Raw genomic sequence first — 22387 nt, 5'->3', positions numbered from 1 at the left:
TGAATTATAATACATTAGAGAAAAATACAAAAGCAAAAATGTACATCACAATAATATCACAAAGTAAACACTTGTGAAATTACCACTCAGGCTAGGAATTACCATTACCCACAAGTCCCCCAACAGTGTCACTCCTGATCAATATTATCCTCACCTCTACCACAAAAGAAACAATATCCAGACTTACATAGTAATCACTTCCTTCTTTTCCTTTAAACCATTAACACTTAAACATGCGTCCACACAGAACTGATTCAGAGCTATGTTTTTTGTTTTCCTTCAATTTTATATAAAATAGAATCATAGCATGTACTCTTTTGTGTCTAGCTGCTTCCACTAAACATGTTTGTGAGATTCATCCATGTTGTTGCATACAGCCTTGTTTGTTCATGCTCATTGTCATGTCAAACACTGGGCTTTTAGCTCACTGGGCCTCTGGCCTCCCCTAACCAGTCTTGTTAGCTCTTTACAGTCTTTTTAGCTTTCCAAAGCCGTTAAGCACATTCAAAAAATATTTTTTCTCCAGCTCTTTTAGCTGTCCTCAGCAGGTTTTGTCCTAAATATCTTGTCCTACTGAAGGGTTCTGAGCAGAGGAGTGGCATAATCTGACATATTTTAATACATTTGCTAACTGTATTGAACAGTGCCAAACAGGGGACTTCCCTGGCAGTCCAGTGGTTAAGACTCCATGCTTCCACTGCAGGGGGCGTGGATTTGATCCCTGGTCAGGGAACTAAGATCCCGCATGACCGCTCGGCAGAGCCAAAAAAAAAAAAAAAAAAGGCAGTGCCAAACAGAATTTTTATAAAGCACTTAAATAATGTCTGATATAAATACGGCATTAGTGTATTTCCCAATTACCAGTAATAGATATGTATTGTTTTCTTGTAATTTATATTTTCTACTTATAACTTATTTAATAATGTTTCGTCTACTTTTCATTATTTTAAATCCTTAATTTACTAGAAAACTTTCTTTAACCAAATACTAATACAAGCTGATATTCAGAAATCAGTCACTCACTTTCCAGCTCTAATATTTTTGTTTTCAGTAAAAACATTTAAATCCCAAACATATGTCAACAAAATGAAGAGGCAATCTACTGAATGGGAGAAAATATTTGCAAATCATATATGTGAGAAAAGATTGTATCCAAAATATATTAAAAACTCACACATTTAATAGCAAAAAAATTCTGATTAAAAAATGGGCAGATGATCTGCATAGACATTTCTTCAAAGAACACAGAGAGAGCCAAAAAGTACCTGACAAGATGCTCAGCATCACTAACACCAGGGAAATGCAAATCAAAACCACAATGAGGTATCACCTTGTATCTGTCAGAATGGCTAATATCAAAAAGACAAGAAATAATAAGTGTTGGGAGGATGTGGAGAAAAGGGAACCCTTGTGCACTGTTGATGGGAATGTAAATTGGTATGCCACTACAGAAAACAGTATGGAACTTCCTCAAAAAAAAGAAAAAAAAAAAAAAAAGTAAAGTTAGAACAACCGTATAATCCAGCAATTCCACTTCTGGGTATTTATCAAAAAAAAAAAAAAATAGAAGAAGAAGAAGAAAACACTAACTTAAAAAGATAACTGTACCCCCATGTTCAATGCAGCATTATTTACAATAGCCAAATATGGAAACATCTAAGGGCCCACTGATGGATGAATGGATAAAGAAAATTTGGTACACACACACAGGAATATACAGGTGACCCTTACAACATGGGGGTTAGGGGCATCTACCCCCGGCACATACAACTTTACAGTTGTCCCTCCATATCCTTGGTTCCGCATCTGTGGATTCAATCAATCGCAGATCGTAGAGTACTGTGGCATGTATTTACTGAAAAAAACCCAGGTGTAGGTGGACCTGCACAGTTCAAACCTATGTTGTTCAAGGGTCAACTATATTATTTAGCCATAAAGAAGAATGAAATCTTGCCTTTTGCAACAGCATGGATGGACCTTGAGGGCATTATGCTGAGTGAAATAAATCAGACAGAAAGCTGATACCATATAGAAAAATATGCCCTTGAAAACTTAAAATCCTTTCCATTAAACACACTGAACATGAATATTTAGCTTCTCTGACTCTTAAAACCCCAACTTTTATAACAGAAAAGATTTTTTTCAAAATGCATATGTTGGCAAGGACAAAGAATGGGAGAGGAGGTGGTATCAGAAAATTCTGGACACTGGGAAGCAAGTGGATGAGTAGAATCCTTAACTAGCAGTAATGATGTTGAAAAACAGCCACACTTACATTGTAAGGTACACAAAAGGCCTTGGAATTTAAATGTCTCTCAAAAGCTGAACTAAAAGCAGTAGGATTGGTTTAAAGCCTGTTTAATCAGTAGCTGGCACTGCCTACCTCCCAGTCTGAGCAGCTAAGAAATATCCCACCTCCACTCCAATAGAAAACTGGAGTTTTTCTTTAGAGAAAAACAAAAAAATCTCAGTGGTCTCTAGACCACACCAAAAATAGGGATACATGGGAGTTTACATCCTGAATTTGGACCCTCTAGTCTAACTCTTCCATAACTCAAATCCCAAAATACTGGGCCAGCCAGGTACATATTCTCTGAGAAAGACTGCAGGACTCTTCTCCAACAGACACTGGATACGGAGTGGGGAGGAAAAGAAATAACCCAGTTAGCTCACCCTATGATGAAGATCACAGTCAACCAAACCCACCAAAGCCCACACAGCCTTCAGTGAATCCAAATTCTTATTTTGGGTCTCTGTCACAGCAACCAAATTCATATATTAATGAATCAAATATTAATTAACCATTAACTCTGAAAGGATCTAAAAATAAAGGAATATAGGAAATCCACAGGATGATAATGATGGACAGCCTAAAAATGCAACTGTGTTAAATAGGTATGTATAGTAAGCAATCGTCCAGAAGGCTCCAAGAGAAATTTATTCAAGATGAAACGGATACTAACATAATCAAAATCACAATAACTATATTGGGAAGATGGGAAGAACTTACAGACAGGGTGGGGGAACAGGGAAGTGGGAAGTACATGGTCATTTTCCACAATGGGAAGTCAATGAACACAGCCTAAAAACTAAAAATTACAGGAAATACTCAGAGTAGTGGAGATAAATAGCAAAATCATCAGTGAAGGAATAAAACGTAGTTGCCTCTGAGAATGAAAACGGCATGAAGAGAACAAGCAGGAGGAAAGGAACTATCATTTTTCATTAACATGTCAATAGAATTGTCTACTTACACTATTTATATGTATAGTTTTGATTAAAAAAATCTTAAATAAGGAAAATAGGGGAGGGGTTTAATAAAGACTAAAATTAATAAATATAAAATTAAAAAATAAACATTCCAAGTAAATAAGTCATACCTCTGCAGTAAATCTACTTGACACTGGTGTGATAAATCCAACTTTACCATCATTAAACACAACAGCAAACCCATCAAGTGTGGCACAGTATTCCATGTCTCTAATGTGCACATCTTCAAAGCCCAGGAATGAACCTGCTGATGAAAAAAAAAGTACATGAAATATGAATATAAATATAGTAAATTAATTCTCTTGTATTTTTGCTTGCAAACCATATAAGGACAGTTAAAAGGGCAAACATAATGACCTAACAACACTAAACAACTGAACTACTCCTTCCTACTCTCTCTCTCTCTCTCTCTCTCACACACACACACACACACACACACACACACACACACACACCCTCCTCCCTTGCATAATTAATTCCAAAGTAGATAAACCAATGTTCATCCATAAGAAATATCTAACTAGTTTATATAAAATATTAAACATCTGGTTCTGTCTCATGAAAAAAGTGTAACTACCTCTAGATGACTGGAGATCTACTGAAAAGGGTACTGTACAAAGATTAATAGCTTTCCTCCCATTTGTCATTCCTTCCCAGTGAATAAGATGAAGAAGTCCATCAGAAGTAGCAACCAGGAGATCTTCCAGCACAGACTGCAAACTGTAGAGAAGTAAGCAATTTAGAATCAATTTCCTTTTAAGAAAAGCATATTGGGTAAGCAATGAATATGAGTATAACTGCTCTGGAGAATATTCATGCAAAGATCATAAAACCACTTAACAAAACTGCCATTTATCTACAATTTAGCTATATATCAGCTTTATCAATGTATAATTCAATCTAGCATCAGAAATTCTGAAAAAAATGAAAGACCACGCGTTGCTGTAGTCACAAACCTGATGAATTATGTTTAAAAACTAGACGTACTGAAACAGCAAATTAGAAGATGGAAGGATAAGTGACAGCTGACAAGAAAGGAAAGAGACAGAGAAACCATGAAAAGAACTAATGACAGAATGACAATCCGGAGACATGGAGTGTAGAGGTAACAATCCTCTAACCCTATCCAACAGAATTTTCACCAGTAATGGAAATGTTCTGTATCTGTACTATCCAACACAGTAGTCATTAGCCACATGTGGTAATTATACACTTGTAACATGGCTAGTGTGACAGAAGACCTAAATTTTTAATTGTTTATTTTATCTGTAATTTACATTTAAATCACTTCATTTGACTAATGGCTACTGCGGAGAGCATAGTTCTAGACCACAGTATTTCTAGGGTATCAAAGAATCTCACATTGTGCATCCATTCAACAAACATTTAATTAAGCCTGAGCTCTGTGACAGGCACTATGCTGGGCTGGAGATTCAGAGGTGAATAAAATACAGTTTATCCCTGCAGAAGACCTCTCAGCTGACTAAGTAGTGAAAAGTAATTATGTAGTATGATCTCAGCACTTATTGACACTTGCAAAGAGATTTAACAATTACAACTGCGGCAATAAATGCCTGACTTGTTTACTCCTATAATGCCAAGTCCCTAGGGCAATGTTAGTTACATATGGCACCAAATGTTTGTGGGAGGAAGGTCAAGAGGGAAGGGGAATCCAAAAGTGAGGCTACAAAGATAATGGCAGAGAGAAAGAAAGAGAACCAGTGGAAACTGGTATCAAGAAAGCCAAGGGAAAAAGATGGACTTAAGAAAGAGTACTCAAAAGAGTATCAAATGCTGTAAAAAAAGAAAATTTAAGTATACGAAAGAATGAAAAATGTAATGTCTATTTATATACTCTATTATGTACTGTTAAATTTCCTTTCATACTTTAGAAGTTAAGAGTCTATTTCAGAAATATTTTAACCCATAGTGGTGAAAAGAACGTTTTTAATGTTTTCTTTAACTTTTAATTCTTTGGAAAGTTAAGTTCAATGACTTATTCCACCATATATTTCAGATGATGAAGAATTTACTGTACTTTCTTCCCAACTATAAAAATATTAAAAAAGATAAGAATAACATGTCCCCTTACTGAGCTCCATCTCTTGAACTTCCGAGCATTTGCAGTCAACTACAATTCCCAGTTTAATGAAAGTTCACCTTTTAAAATATTATATATTCTTTTATTTCAAATTTATATTTTAGTGGTAAAATTTATGTGTAGCATGTGGTGGCTAGAATATAAAAACTTTGTTTTAGACCTAATATAAGAGAGGCAATTTAGTGGAGGAGTCACTGGTTTACCAGTGGTTTTCATTCAGCAGGAGTCAGCCTCGGTTTTTTCAAACCACATTCTCCCTCTCCCCAGCTTGTATCTCCCTGGAAGAATCACTGCATATGACGATTAGGAACAAGACCAAGGTTACCCTCCAGTAATTTAATTGCCTTCTAGGCAAAACTCAACACTTCTCTGACAAAGTTAACAGAATTCAGAATCTCTACATCATCATCATCCACAGTACTGTGATTAAAAATGACCAGATGTCTGAATAAACAGGAAAATGTGACCCAGAGTCGAGAAAAATCCATCAATGTAAACAGACTCATAAACAATCCTGACGTTGGAATTAACAAATAACTGTGACAAAAATGATAAACAATCTATAAAAAGGATAGATTCTCCCCGTTTAATTGAAAGTAAACAAACTTTCAATTAAAGGCTGATATCAGATGTTAAAGTACTGAATATTTCCATGAAGTTTAGTAAATAGGCCCTGTTTCAAGTCACCCAAGGGTCTCTCCCCACGGATTCCCATTCTCACAAAGATCTAAGAACTAAAGGATTAATTCTTGCCACCTGGGGGATGTTAGGACCCTGTACCAATAATTTATATCCTATGTCTTCATATGTTGTACTGACTTTTACTGAAAATCACCCCTACGTGTAAGTACACACAAAATACACATAAAGATACTCTAAGTTATGCCCTTAGAGAGGCATAACTATGCCTCTAGTTATGGCATAGTTATGCCCTCTACAATCACTGACTTCTATGGGCTTTATTAACAGCTATGTGGTATACCACAGGTGTTTGTTATTGCTGTTGTTTAATTTAGGATCTTAGAAGTAGAATAATAGGATTTTGGAATCTGATTAATCAAATATTCTTAATATAAAATGAATAATTCACAATTACCGATTCTCAAATATGTAAATATGTTTAATACCTAATTAACATTAAATACTATATATACTACATGGGTCTTTCTAAGTGCCTGGGAAGAAGGAAGATAATAAACTGTAGTATTTATTAGTATTAGTTAGAAATAGACTAAGAGTTTTAATTATAAATTATATCAGTTCTTTTTAAAAAAATTTTAATTAATTAATTAATTAATTTTTGGTTGTGCCAGGTCTTAGTTGCAGCCGGCGGGCTCCTTAGTTGTGGCATGCGAACTCCTAGTTGCGGCATGCACGTGGGACCTAGTTCCCTGACCAGGGATCAAACTGCATCCTCCGCATTGGGAGGCAAATTCTTAACCACTGCACCACCGGGAAGTCCCAGTACTTTTAAACATTCTATATATTCTCTACCCTCAATTAATAACAAGGTGTAGATGCTTAACATTAATCCAATTCTTTCTTCAATCAAAAATTAAAAGATGGCAGACTCTTGCAATCTTATGCCTATAAGCAACAGCATAATCATTCTCCCTAACTTTATTTGACTAATTTTTGGTAGTAGGAGGGAAAACAGTTGGTTTAAAGGCCAAGTTTCATGCCCCCTCACTCAATTCAAAAGTATATAGGAATTCTCCAATCAAATTTCCAGGAGGTACATGTTACAGGTGCTAATAATAACACTGCTCTGAAATGCGATCATTTTACTGAAGTTCTGAGAGAAAATGAGAGATTTCCAATCATCTAAATTAGTAGATTAAAAACTAGCACCTGACAAGTTAAACTTGTACAAGACAGCAGGAATTCTTTTTTTTAAGGCTCTTTTTCTATCCTATATCCATGAACCACACAGTTTTTGCCACCAGGTGGAGATAGAAAGCCATGCTTGTACAGTTCCATCCAGCTTGGAACCCAGACATTCAAAATTCCTTACACAAGTTACACTCTTGAAAAGGATCTCTATTCTGAAATAAAATCTGAGATAAAGAGTAACCTGAACTCAATCTCCTGTAGCCCTGATCACATTTAAACAAATAAAAACAACAACAAAAAGGCATTCTTTTTCTCTGAGGAGACTTAAAGTAAAAAAAAGATAGATTAAACAAGGCAATAGCCAGCCACTTGTATACAATTCTATTTAACATGTTCTAGTATCTGTACTGTATTCTAACAAGAGAAATGATGAAGGAAGCCTTTAGTTAGAACTGTGAATCATAAGAAATTAAGAAACATATGTATTACATTCATATAGTTTAATATATTCACGTATTGTATCCGTATTGTATAGGTCAACACTTAATAAGACTACATAGTAAAAAGTCTTTTTTCCAAAACTGTCCCCCCTAGCCACTCAGTTCTCATGCCCAGTTTCTTACGTATTCTTCCAGAACAACACATAAACTACCACCACCAGCTCGCTTTAAAATAAAATAGTAGCATTTTTATGTACAGTATACCTCACTTTTCTTAACCCAACAACGTATTTGGGGAGTTTTTTCAAGAAAAAGTGCCCTCGGGCTTCCATGTTGGCCCAGTGATTGAGAGTCAGCCTGTCAATGCAAGGGACGGGTTCGTGCCCCGGTCCAGGAAGATCCCACATGGGGCGGAGCGGCTAGGCCCATGAGCCATGGCTGCTGAGCCTGTGTGTCTGGAGCCTGTGCTCCGCAATGGGGGAGGCCACAACAGTGAGAGGCCCGCGTACCGCAAAAAAAAAAGAAAAGAAAAGAGAAAGTGCCCTCAATGTTTTTACAAATGCATATGAGTATCTTTTTAAGTAACATGTACTATGTTATACCATTCAAACAATTCTAGATCTTATCAAAAAATATAAATTTCTAAATAAAATTACAGTTGGTATACCCAAATTGTGGGCTTTATTACAGTAATTTAAGTATAATAATGTACCATTTGTAAAATTTTACATTTTTATAAGGGCTAATCAAGAATTTTTAGAACTAAAAAAAATGATCCTCAATGAAAAGAAATAAAATCAACTTTCTTACTGCTCATGCGATTAACAAACTACACTGTATACTGTCATCACAAAATGCTAAATTTAACCAAAGTACTGTACCTCATGATGGGTGCTTGCAAATCCAATATTTTCCTCATCTCTAAATTTAATGCTGGAGCACACTGTTCTTCCTTAAAATGGGGTGTCCCCTTCACTTGTGGACTTCCTCTAAAAAAAAAAAGCAAATACACAGGATTAAAGAGAAAGATACTGAATTCTCCTCCACTCTGTGACTAATAGCCAATCAAATAAAGTAACACAATCAAACGTAAAAATCAGGTGTTCATCCTTTAGATTCTCAAATGAAAAACATACTTAAATTCCACTATAGCAGATATATCTATTTATCAATTAGAAATAAATGTGTCTGACCAGTGTAACTTATATTGGGGGGAGTGGGAATGGAGGGAGAAGAGAGAGAGGAGCAAAGAATCTTAGGGAAAAAAACAGTAAAGATAGAAGTTAATTCTCAAGGGAACCAACAGACATTTAAAATGACTGACAGCCCTTTCTGAGTTGAGCAACTACGAAACTTATATACCATTCTATTATACAGTGCATGTCCGAAGTGATCAAATCGTCACTTCATCTTCCCTTGCTCCACACCTCATTCTTGATTCCTATCCTTTAGGTATGTATCAGACTTAAGGTCAGATTCAGGGATGCAATTAGGAGATGTTTTACATTAAGTGGCAAAATGGGTAAATTCGAAAACTCCTTGGCACTAAATGGCTGCACTAGAGTGGCTAGGTCAATGCCAACATAATTGAGCTGTCACATACAAGCCCTCAAAAGGACTATAAAGCTGTTTTGGAATCTTTATATCCATATGGCATTGGACCATTCTTTCTCAATGCCTGTGCTAGAATTTAACAGCTATCTGTCTCTTCTCTTACTATCAGCTATCACTTACTTTAGGCAACAATTAGCCTGCCTACATCATCTTTCCTTCTCATCACCTACAATCCTAGAAACCAATTTGTCAATACTATTAAAACTAAGTGCAAAGAATATAACAAGTTAAGGTTCCTAGCTTTGTGAAAATTATCTGGATGCTCAGAAAATTATTTAGATGCTTATTAGTTTTAGATTACTTTCCATACAGAAACCTGGTGGTGCTTTATTACTATCCTGCTCTGCTACTGCCATGACCTGGAATATTTGATTCCTTCTACATGCCTGAATGGCTAAATTGGCTAATTTTTAACCAAACATGTTCATGTTCAATTAGTATGTTTGATAAGACAGCCCTTAAAAGGACATCATGAGTTATTAGTTTACAGGAGTCATATCTGAATTGCTAACCACACAAGACACTGTGATGAATTTTCTGAGATGTTCTCCATGTACATCTAGTTTTAAAGTTATTATTCAAAGTAATACATACACATAAATAGTCAAACAGTGCTAGAAGGCTTATGACAAACAAAAATAACTACTGAAGTAGTCTTCTTTCAGTGAGGAGGCAACCAGCTTGAATTCTTTGAGCTGTTATCTTCTTCCATTTACCTGCGTATTTTTTAAACCATGTGTTTACACTGCTTTAACATCATTAATTTTAGACATTAGCTTTTAATTCTCATTTACCCATTTTTTCCCATCCTCCTAACATAATTATACCAAACTGTTTTCATTATGATGATTACATAAATATTTTTCACTTCTGGGTCAAGCAGTGTTCAGTAATCTTTCCTTAAATAACTTGGTAATTTTCCACATGCTTTCATTTGCTTGGTTTTCTTCTTCTTTTTTTTTTTTTTTTTTTTTTTGCAGTACATGGGCCTCTCACTGTTGTGGCCTCTCCCGTTGCGGAGCACAGGCTCCGGACGCGCAGGCTCAGCGGCCATGGCTCACAGGCCTAGCCACTCCGCAGCATGTGGGATCTTCCCGGACCGGGGCACGAACCCACATCCCCTGCATCGGCAGGCGGACTCTCAACCACTGCGCCACCAGGGAAGCCCTGCTTGGTTTTCTTTAAACTTATACCTAAGTCATCTCATACTCCTTAATAGGTCTGACAAAACAATTCTCAATACAATCTTCTATGTGGTCAAACCTGCTATATAGCTTATGATTTCCATTTCCCCCCCCGCCCTTGGAGGCATCCCTCTTTATGCCCATTGCCCTACTAAGTCTAATGCACAGCTATCAACATATTTACTTTGTCATCATCCTTATGATTTCTTTGCTTCTTTCCTACGTTGAACTCTTTATTTTATAGATCCTGTATCTTCCTCGGTTCACATATTCTTGGGGCTTTCTGGAAAGGTGCATGAGAAGTAAACTTAGAACTCTCAAGTCTGAAATGTCTCTATTTTATTATGACACTTGAATGAATGTCCCTTCAAAAAAGACTATGATAAAGTTGTCTGAAGACATTTCTTCTGCCACTGTTCTATATCCTGGGTCTGTCAAATGTTTCTTTTAATGCTTTTATTGAATTTTTAATTTCTGCTATCATACTTTTCATTCCAGGAACTTTCTCACACCCACCTCCCCTTTTTTCTTATAGCATCAATTTTTTTTTTAATTAGGCAATACCTGTTTAAGGTGGTTAATTTTCATTTCCCCAAAGTGTTTTTGTTCCCTATATTGCCTATTTCCTCTGAGTTTCCTTTTTTCTGTTGTGTGTCTCTATTTTACGTTAGAAACTTTCCTAAGATGGATAACATCTTTCTTCATGTTCAAGAGGTTAATGAGAAAAAACTAATTATAAGTTCTATGTGTTCAAGTTGGGTTGTCAACTGGTGGACCTCAGGGTAGGCATTTTTGTTTGAGGTCTTCCAATATGAGAGGCTGTTGGGTCATTCATCGGGAGTGATTTAATTTCCCTAGGAAGAATCCCTCAATCAAGTACAGAAGCCAGAAGTCTGGAGCCAAGCAGGGGAAGAAAGCTTGACATCCTACTGTTCAGTACAACAACTTTCATTTAATCCCCATCTTTAGTTTAGCATCTCATCCTTGCCCTACTCTGTGTCTGGAATCCCTCTGGTTTAATCAGACATCCTGTCTCCTGTGAGGTGAGAACATAGAAATCCTATTCCTTATTCAGGTTTTTCAAACAATCCCCATTTATGGCCCCTGGTTCACTCCTATAGTCTGTGGTACTAGTACCTGAGCCATTCTAGGGTTTTGCAGATCAAACATTCTAGGGTTCTAGCGTTTTGCTTTTCATCAATATCATATATGTAACATTAGGCTCTCAGGTTTGATATTCTTCCTAAGTCATTTATTTTTTCTCATCCAATTTTTAGGTCATGGGTTAGAGATACCTCCAGCTCTCATTAAAGATGAAAACAGTATTTCAACGTTTTGTTCTGTTGGTGATTTTCAAGAAAAAGGTGGAAACCTCATTACCCATCTTGAAACTGGAAACTATTTTCCTTTATATAAATACTATCATTTATTAGAGCTAAAAGTATTATGATAAGAATTTTATAGTAAATTTAAGTAAATCCTGACTTCGCAATGACTTCCATTATAAAATTAGGAGATAAACTTCACAGTATAATTTCCACCCCTTCCTCCAAACATACTAAAATGCAGTAAACTGTTAAAAATTACATTAACAAAAAAATCTAACTTTCTGATCAAAAATATTATTACTTATAGTTCAACAGTAATTTGAGAGTATTGCATCAGATTTTTGGAAGGGAGAGCCAAACTATGAAGAGCACTGAATGCCAGGAGGAAAAAAAGCAATAAATTGAGCAGTTACCAAGTATGAGTGTACAAAACGTTCTGCACACATTATTTCAACTGATTGATTACAATCCTTTGAGTCAGGCGTTATTATCTGTATTTTTCCAGAAAAGAAACTGAAGCTTCAGTTTATTATTAAGAATTTTGTTTATGGTCACAGAGCTAGTAAGGTGAAGGAGTTAAACTGAAAACTAGTAGAGTTAAAGAGACTAATAATAACCTTTGTGTACACAAAGAAATATTACAATGAATGCTAAAGAATGGACTGGTGATAGAGTGGGGAGGGAGTAGTGTGTAAATTAATTAGGAGACTGTTAATAAGAGTACACAAAGGCATCTACTAGCAGTGGCAGTAGAAATGTCTTTTCAGACAATTTTATCATAATCTTTTCTGAAGGGATATGATAAAAGCATATTGAGAATTATAGTTCCCGGTCATTAACAGAGACTTCTCAGAAACAGACACATACAATCACATTGTATGCATACCTGGTTGTCATTCAAGCTACTGAAACATAATATATTCTTCATTCTGGGGTACAGAGAGAACTGTGCTTTCCTCACCACTTAAAATTAGGTATGGCCATGTGACTTACTTTGGCCTATAAAACACAAGGGGAAGTGACTTGGGTCATTTCTGGGCAGAGACTTTAAAGAGCCAACACTTGGTACACAATGCTCTGCTTTTATCCTCTACCGCAGGGACTTAGCCTATGCTGACTTACACAGTACAGCTGTCCCTTGGTGTGTGCAGGGGACTGTTTTCAGGACCCACCATGCATACCAAAATCCGCTGATGCTCAAGTCCCACAGTCAGTCCTCTTTATCTGTGGTTCTGCGTTCACAGATTCTACCAACCGTGCATCATGTTGTACTATTTGCGTTTACTAAAAAAAAAAAACGTGCATAAGCAGAGCTGCACAGTTCAAACCCATGTTGTTCAAGGGTCAACTGTATACCACATCAAATAACTGAGAGTTGTTAGACTGTGGTCCAGTAAAACCCAACAAATTAATAGTTTGTGATTATTATTCATGAGTGATTTTATTAACTATGTAGTCTGAGGAGCAGGAAGAAAAAACAATGAAGAAAAATGAACACAGCTTAAGAGACTGTGGGATACCACCATACATACCAACATAAATATAATGGGAGTCCCAAAGGCAAGGCAAGAGGAAGAGGCAGGAAGAATATTTGAAGAAATAATGGTTGAAAATGTCCCAAATCTAACAGAAACATCAATCTAACCATCCAAGAAGCTTAGCAAACTCCCAAGAAGGATAAATTCAAAAAGATCCATACAAGATACATCGTATTCAAACTACTGAAAGACAAAGAGAACCTCGAAAGCAACAAGAGAAGTGACGCATCATATACAAGGGATCCTCAATAACATTAGCAGCCAGTTTCTCATCAGAAACCATGGAGGACAGGGGCAGTGGGATGACAATGCAAATGCTGGAAGACAAAAAAAAGCTAACTAAGAATTCTTTAACTAGAAAAACTATCCTTCAAAAATAAAGGAGAAATTAAGAGATTTTCAGATAAACAAAAGTTGAGGGATTTTGTCACAAGCAGATCTGAACTACAAGAAACACTAAAGGGAGTCCTTCAGGCTGAAATGAGAGATCACTAAACAGTAATCCAGAGCCATATGAAAAAAATAAAGAACATCAGTAAAGGTAACTACATAGGTGAATATAAAGCCAGCAATATTATATTTTTGATTTGGAAATCCACCTTTTTAACTATATGATTTTAAAGACTAATGAATGAAAAGATAATTCTAAATCTACATTATGGGCACACAATGTATAATGATGTAATGTGTGACAATAAGAACATAAAAGGGGAAGGATGAAGATGTAGAGGAATATAGTTTCGTTACTGAAACCAAGTTGTTATTAATTCAATCTAGGTTGTTGTAAGTGTAAGATACTACGTAATCCCAAGATAACCACTAAAGAAGCCTGAAATATACAGAGAAAAGGAAATGAAAAAGGAATCAAAATTAAACACAAAAGAAGACAGTAATGAAGGAACTGAGGAACAAAAAAGATATGACACACAGAGAACAAATAGCAAAATGGCAGAAGTTCTTCCTTATCAGCAATTATTTTAAATGTAAATAGATTAAACACTTCAATTAAAAGACACATTGTCAGAATAGATTAAAAAACATATGATTCCATTTCTAAGTTTTCTATAAGAAACTCAATTTAGATCAAAAGAAACAAATAAGTTGAAAGTGAAAGGATGAAAAATGATACTCCATGCAAATTGTATAACTAAGAGCTTAGTGGTTACAGTAATATTTGACAAAATACTTTAAATCAAAAATTGTTAAAAGAGATAAAGGACATTATATATTGATGAAAGTGTCAATCCAGCAAGAAGATATAACAATTATAAACAGATAACACATCAGATAACACATGTAACAACAGAGCCCCAAAACACATGAAGCAAATACTGAAGCAACTGAAGGGAGAAAAAGTTCTAAAGTAACGACTAGACAATAGTTCTAAAGTAACGAATGGACAATACCGCACTTTCAATAATGCATAGAACAACTACACAGAAGATTAGTAAGGAAACAGAGAATCTGAACATTATAAACCACTCAGACCTAAGATGTATACCAAACTCTACCCAGTAACAGCAGAATACACATTCCTTCGCAAATGTACATGAAACATTCTCTAGGATAGAACATGTTAGGCCACCAAAATGCCTCAATAAATTTAAAAAGATTGAAATTATCTTCTCTGACCACAATGAAATGAAACTAGATAGCAATCACAGAAGGAAAACTAGAAAATTCACAAATATGTGGAAATTAAACAACACCTCTGAGACAGCCAATAGGTCAAAGAAAAGACCAAAAGGAAAATTAGAAAATACTTTGAGACTAATGAAAACACACCACCATAGGAGGCAGTGAATGCAGTGATCAGAGGAAAATTTACAGCTAAAATGCTTGCACCAAAAAAGAAGAAAAATCTCAAATCCATAACCTAACTTTCCACCTTAAAAGGATCTAGAAAAAGAGCAAACTTAACTCAAAACTAGCAGAAGGAAGGATATAATGAAGACTGGAGCGGATATGAACAAAAAACAGAGAATGGGAAAATAGAGAAAATCAAGCAAAGCAAAGGTAGTTCTTTGAAAACAACAACAAAATTGAAAAACCTAAGGAAAAAAGAAAGGAAGGATCAACTCACTTAAATCAGAAATGAAAGGGGGGACATTACTACTGACCTTAGAGAAACAAATGGATTATAAGAGAATCCATATATTTAGTGAACTTGAATTTCCTTCTTTCCTGAACACACACAAATTGTCTTAAATATCCAGTGGAAGCAGATTATGTTTAATAATTCAAAAGGCAACCTAGACAACAACAACTGCAACTTACTAAGAACGTACTAACTCATTGTTCTCATTTTATAGATGCACAAAAACACAGAAAGTAACTGAACAAGCAGCTTTTCCAAAGTTATTGCCTATAAAATGTAGAGCCCAGACTGAAACCCACGTGGCTCTAATTTCAAATGCTCTTCAAATTCTCTTCTCCACATCTCTAAACTGCTGTATATTTATCAGAGGTAGTAATATTAAGTCCAATATCGTAAGAAAGTAGGGAAAATGAAATTAAGCCAGTTTAAGAGTTTTGCTTTACTGATGTATTTTTCATGAATTAAAAGCAGTTTCCAGGCTTCCCTGGTGGTACCAGTGGTTAAAAATCCACCTGCCAACAGAGGGAGCACGGGTTCAAGCCCTGGTCTGGGAAGATCCCGTATGCCACAGAGCAACTAAGCCTGTGCGCCACAACTACTGAGCCTGCGCTCTAGAGCCCGAGAGCCATGACTTCTGAGCCCACGCGCCTAGAGCCCATGCTCTGCAACAAGAGAAGACACCACAATGAGAAGCCCATGCACTGCAACAAAGAGTAGTAGCCCCCGCTTGCCGTTAAGTAGAGAAAGCCACGCACAGCAATGAAGACCCAACACAGCCAAAAATAAAAATAAATTTATTTTTTAAATAAAGTTTCCTAGCTTTCCATTCTAATGAATGCAATGCATTCATGTCAATGAACAGCCCCCAAAGGGCAATGAAAAATGAAATGAGGGGTAGGTCAACTACTAGTCAAACTTCCCATAGCCTTGAGGAGGGAGCAGTTTCCCACTAAATTGATAAAAATAAAAAGCAAACTACAGTACTCAAAAACGTATCATAAAAATTACAAAGAAGTCTTAAAAGAGAAAAAAATGGGCTTCCCTGGTGGCGCAGTGGTTGAAAGTCCGCCTGCCTATGCAGGGGACACAGGTTCGCGCCCCAGTCTGGGAAGATCCCACATGCCGCGGAGCGGCTAGGCCCGTGAGCCATGGCCGCTGAGCCTGCGCGTCCGGAGCCTGGGCTCCGCAATGGGAGAGGCCACAACAGTGAGAGGCCCGCGTACCGCAAAAAAAAAAAAAAAAAAGAGAGAAAAAACTGCCTTTAATATATATGTCAAGTATGCTTTGGAGGGCTAAACAAGATGATACAGAAAACTGTCACTATGCAATTAAATTCAACAGGCATTTATTTCAACAAAGTCTACTGTGCAGGACATCTCAAATACTTTAAGTGCCAACTAAAGAAAACAGTAACATAGCAGATAACCTGATGGATTTGGTGGTGCTGGGGGTGGGGTGGGCAGCAAACGACCCAGGGACATCGGATAGGAATTTCAGAAGTATAGCTAACTATACAGTGTTTTTCCTAGGCCTATCTTTCCTTCCAAGTATAGCTCAAATCTCCTTATCTACAAACCTTTCCCTGACAACTCAAGAATTTTCCCCTGAAATGCTACTAACACCTTTAGGGATGTTCATTCACTTGGCATTTGCCATTGCATATTGCCATTAATTTTAAATGTCTCTCTTCATTAGCATCTTGTACCTTTTCAGCAACAGAATAGCTAGTGCCTTACAAATGATAGTAAAGCATACAATAAGTGTTTGATGATGATGGAAAAAAATCTCATTCCAGATTTTCACATTTTTTTCCCAGTTTCTTGAGGTGTAATTGACATAGAACACTGTATGAGTTTAAGGTGCACAACAAAATGATTTGCAATATGTATACACTGTAAAATGATTACCACAATAAGATTAGTTAACATCCAACACCTCACAGTTACAATTTTTTTCCCCTTGTGATAAGAACTTTCAAGATCTACTCTCTTACAACTCAGGTTATCAAATTTTAAAATGATTCTGGAATGTATTAGGCTTGATCCAGGAAGTTCTGGCAATCCTAAGGTGAATTCTGGACCAAAAGGCTTTGGTTCTCCAACCATAGTTCTGGAAAGGCTCAGGATGGTTTCTTTCATCAAACTCCATACCTCCTGTTTCATCATTTTCAGTTAACCTAATTGTTACCAGAATATCAATAATTAAAGTATTTGGGCATGAAATAAAATGATGATATCTTGAATGTGCTAAAACATACTCAGTGAAAAAAGACTGAAAATTGTTTAAGCTGACTGATGGACACATAGGTGGTCATCAGTCACGTTATTATTATACTAACAGCAAACTGGTGCCAAATTAGCCCTCCAGAAACAATAAAAAAAATAACTGGTCAAAATATATAAAACAACCATATTCAGACACTGCATAACAGGCAGAACAGGACTATAATCCTGAGTGAAGGGAGACAAACAAGGTTTTCTGATAGAAGTCACTTTCTAGACTACCATGTATGGTGGGAAGACACAAGCATAATATGGCAGTCTTGTTAAACTGAGGAGAAAAAGATTAAAGTTCAGGGAAGCAGAAGCAACTATTTGTGGAACAGAGTACAAGACAGGTGAGAGATACAGAGAAAGAGCTCTAGAAACCTAGAGCTTAAGGGATTCCCCTTAAGTCTTGCTGAATACTAAGCTATGCATATATATGGTGAAACCCCACAAGGTCAGCCAAAGAATAACTACCAGAGTTTTAAGCTGTAACGTTCATATAGGGCTGAGAGACATTCCAGTTCTGACCACATAAAAGAGACCTCATTAAAGACTCAGAACATTAGCAGAGAGCTCAGAAGCACTAAGCTAGTCTACAGTAAAGGTTGAACCTACCCTAAAAATACATAAACAAGCTTCAAAAGGATCAAGAAGCTCTCCAACTTAACTGCCATCCAAAACAAAACTCAACATTCTTTAAAGCAAAAGAATGAAAATCAGACATTTGATATCTAATACAATGCCCATGATCCAACCTAAAATCACTAGACATGTGATATGCCCCAGCAACTCAACTCTTAGGTATTTATTTACTCAAAAGATATAAAGCTAACTGGAGAGTGAAATGAGACTGGAATCTGAAAAAGCAGACAAGGCTCCCAATTTCACTTTTTACTTTTTGTATGTCTCTCATTATCTGTGTGCTTTTTAATACAATTTTTAAAGGTTACACTCTATTTACAGTTGTTACAAAATATTGGATACATCCCCTGTGTTGTACAATACATCCTTGCAGCCTATCTTACACTCAATAGTTTGTATCTACTACTCTCTCACCCCTGTACTGCCTCTCCCCTCAATGGTAACCACTAGCTTGTTCTCTGTATCTGTGAGTCTACTTCTCTTTTGTTATATTCACTCGTTTGTTATATTTTTTAGATTCCACATAGAAGTGATATACAGTATTTGTCTTTCTCTGTCTGGCTTATTTCACTTAGCATAATGCCCTCCAAGTCCATCCGTGGTGCTGCAAATGGCAAAATTTCATTCCTTTTTATGGCTGAGTAGTATTCCATTGTATATATATATACACCACTTCTTTATCCATTCATCTGTTGATAGACACTTAGATTGCTTCCATATCTTGACAATTGCAAATAATGCTGCTAGGAATACTGGGGTGCATGTATCTGTTCAAATTAGTGTTTTTAGGGTTTTTTTGACATATACCCAGGAGTAGAATTGCTAAGTCATATGGTAGTTCTATTTTTAGTCTTTTGACTAAAAATATGGTTCACAGTGACTCCACTAATTTACAGTCACACCAACAGTGCACGAGACTTCCCTTTTCTCCACATCCTTGACAAGACTTGTTATTCATGTTCTTTTTTAGGATGGCCATTCTGACAGGCGTGAGGTGATATCTCATTGTGGTTCTGATTTGCATTTCCCTGATAATTAGCAATGTTGAGCCTCTTTACATGTGCCCATTGACCATCTGCATTTCCTCTTCAGAAAAATGTCTATTCAGATCGTCTGCCCGTTTTTTAATTGGGTTGTTTTATTGATGTTGAGTTATATGAGCTGTTAATGTATGTTGAATATTAATCCCTTATCGGTCATATTGCTTGCAAATATTTTCTCCCATTCAGTAGGTTGTCTTTTTGTTTTGTCAATGGTTTCCCTTGCTGTGCAGAAAGCTTTTATTTTTTTTAACATCCTTATTGGAGTATAATTGCTTTACAATGGTGTGTTAGTTTCTGCTTTATAACAAAGTGAATCAGATATACATAAACATATATCCCCATATCTCCTCCCTCTTGCATCTCCCTCCTGCCCTCCCTATCCCACCCCTCTAGGTGGTCACAAAGTACTGAGCTGATCTCCCTGTGCTATGTGGCTGCTTCCCACTAGCTATCTATTTTACATTTGGTAGTATATATATGTCCATGTCACTCTCTCACTTCGTCCCAGCTTACCCTTCTCCCTCCCCATGTCCTCAAGTCCATTCTTTACGTCTACGTCTTTACTCCTGCACCTTGCTGTGCAGAAGCTTTTAGGTTTAATTAGGTCCCATTTGTTTATTTTTGCTTTTGTTTCCTTTGCTTTAGGAAACAGATCCAAAAAAATATTGCTGTGATTTATGTCAGAGTGTTCTGCCTACGTTTTCCTCTAGGACTTTTATAGTATACAGTCTTACATTTAGGTCTTTGATCCATTTTGAGTTTATTTTTATATATGGTGTTGGAGAATGTTCTAATTTCATTCTTTAACATGCAGCTGTCCAGCTTACCCAGCACCACTTACTGAAGAGAATGTCTTTTCTCCATTGTATATTCTTGCCTCCTTTGTCAGGTTAATTGAGTATAAGTGTGTGGATTTATTTCTGGGCTCTCTATCCTGTTCCATTGATCTATGTGTCTGTTTTTGTGCCAGTACCATACTGTTTTGATTACTGTAGCTTTGTAGTATAGTCTGAAGACAGGGAATGTGATTCTTCCAGCTTTGTTCTTCCTTCTCTAGATTGTTTTAGCTATTTGGAGTCTTCTGCGTTTCCACACAAATTTTAAAATTATTTGTTCTGCTTTTGTGGAAAATGCCATTGGTATTCTGATAGGGATTGAACTGAATCTGTAGATTGCCTTGGGTAGTATGGTCATTTTAACAATATTGATTATTCCAATCCAAGAACATGGTATATCTTTCCATCTGAGTCATCTTCGATTTCTTTCATCAGTATCTTACAGTTTTCTGACTACAGGTCTTTTGCCTCCATAGGTAGGTTTATTTCTAGGTATTTTGTTCATTTTGATGTGACAGTAAATCAGATTGTTTCCTTAATTTCTCTGATAGTTCATTGTTAGCGTATAGAAATGCAACAGATTTCTGTATATTACTTTTCTGTCCTGCAACCTTACCGAACTCACTGATGAGCTCTGGTAGTCTTCTGGTGGCATCTTTAGGATTTTCTATGTATAGCATCATATCACCTGCCAACAGTGACAGCTCTACTTCTTTTCCAATTTGCATTCCTTTTATTTCTTTTTCTTCTCTGATTGACGTGGCTAGGACTTCCAATACTATGTTGAATAAAAGTGGCAATTGTGGGCACCCTTGTCTTGTTCCTGGTCTTAGAGGAAATGCTTTCAGCTTTTTCACCGGTGAGGATGATATTAGCTGTTGGTTTGTAATATAGGTCCCAAATCAATAAAATCAGGAATGAAAAAGGAGAAGTTACAACCAACACCACAGAAATACAAAGGATAATAAGAGACTACTACAAACAACTATATGCCAATAAAATGGACAACCTAGAAAAAATGGCCAAATTCTTAGAAAGGTGTAATCACTCAAGACTGAATCAAGAAGAAATAGAAAACATGAACAGACCAATCACCAGTACTGAAACTGAATCAGTAATTTAAAAACTCCCCAAAAATGAAATTCCAGGACCAGATGGCTTCACAGGTGAATTCTACCAAACATTTAGAGAAGAGTTAACACCTATCCTTCTGAAACTATTCCAAAAAATTGCAGAGGAAGGAACACCTCCAAACGCACTCTATGAGGCCACCATCGCCCTGATACCAAAACCAGACAAAGACATCACACGAAAGGAAAATTACAGGCCAATATCATTGATGAACACAGATGCAAAAATCCTCAACAAAATACTAGCAAACCAAATCCAACAATACATTAAAAGGATCATACAACATGATCAAGTGGGATTTATTCCACAGATGCAAGGATTTTTCAATATCCACAAATCAATCAATGTGATACATCACATTAATGAAGTGAAGAATAAAAACCACAGATCATGTCAATAGATGCAGAAAAAGCTTTTGATAAAATTCAACATCCATTTATAATAAAAACTCTCCAGAAAGCAGGCACAGCAGCAACATACCTCAACATAGTACTTGTTTGTTTTTATAAGAATAAATTCATGGATTACCAGTGTAAATTTTTTTAAGTGCCATGGGATGATACATGAGGGATCAGCTATTTCTTGGGTACAAGGGAAGATAGGAGAGTTGAGGTCAAGCTTTATAAACATTTGACCTGAGCTTGAAAACCAAGTGAGATAGCTTTCTTACATAAAAAAAGATAGCGGTGAAGGCATACTAAGTAAAGCAAATAGCAAATGAACAGAATTAAAATACATAGGAAGTGTGGGTTCAGTGTGCTAGAGATAGGGGAAAAGTAAGTTCTAAACGCCAAGCCAGATCTCTTGGACTTTATTTTGTGGGGACTGGAGAGCAACAGAAGTTTATGAGATAAGGAATTAATACCCTGAATATATATAGAACTCCTAAAACTCAACAGCAAAAAACCAAAACAACCTGATTCAAAAAGGGGCAGAGGACTCAAAACAGACATTTCTCCAATGATACACAATCAGTCAATAAGCACATTAGAAGAGTACCTAACATCACTAATCATTAGGGAAATACAAATCAAAACTAAAGTGAGATACCACCTCACACCT

At 36.3% G+C, this 22387-nt stretch overlaps 1 protein-coding gene across 4 annotated transcripts in view; it reads right to left on the bottom strand.

The window, feature by feature from the left end:
- RIC1 (RIC1 homolog, RAB6A GEF complex partner 1) overlaps positions 1 to 22387 on the bottom strand; it is a 136579-nt gene that overhangs the window by 46052 nt on the left and 68140 nt on the right. For 3 of the 4 annotated variants that reach the window (XM_082842826.1, XM_082842828.1, XM_082842829.1), the window contains exons 4-6: positions 8526 to 8633; positions 3848 to 3990; positions 3381 to 3517 (exon numbers count right to left, since the gene is read on the bottom strand). In XM_082842826.1, coding sequence (XP_082698952.1) covers positions 3381 to 3517; positions 3848 to 3990; positions 8526 to 8633 — 388 coding nt within the window. The remainder of the gene's footprint in view (positions 1 to 3380; positions 3518 to 3847; positions 3991 to 8525; positions 8634 to 22387) is intronic. The other variant, XM_082842827.1, reaches the window with a different exon arrangement.

Source organism: Leucopleurus acutus, assembly GCF_964270905.1.
Source record: "Leucopleurus acutus genome assembly, chromosome: 7".
NCBI lineage: Eukaryota > Metazoa > Chordata > Mammalia > Artiodactyla > Delphinidae > Leucopleurus > Leucopleurus acutus.
The sequence above is the reverse complement of the archived record's forward strand: the minus strand, read 5'-3'. Positions and strand labels throughout refer to the sequence as shown.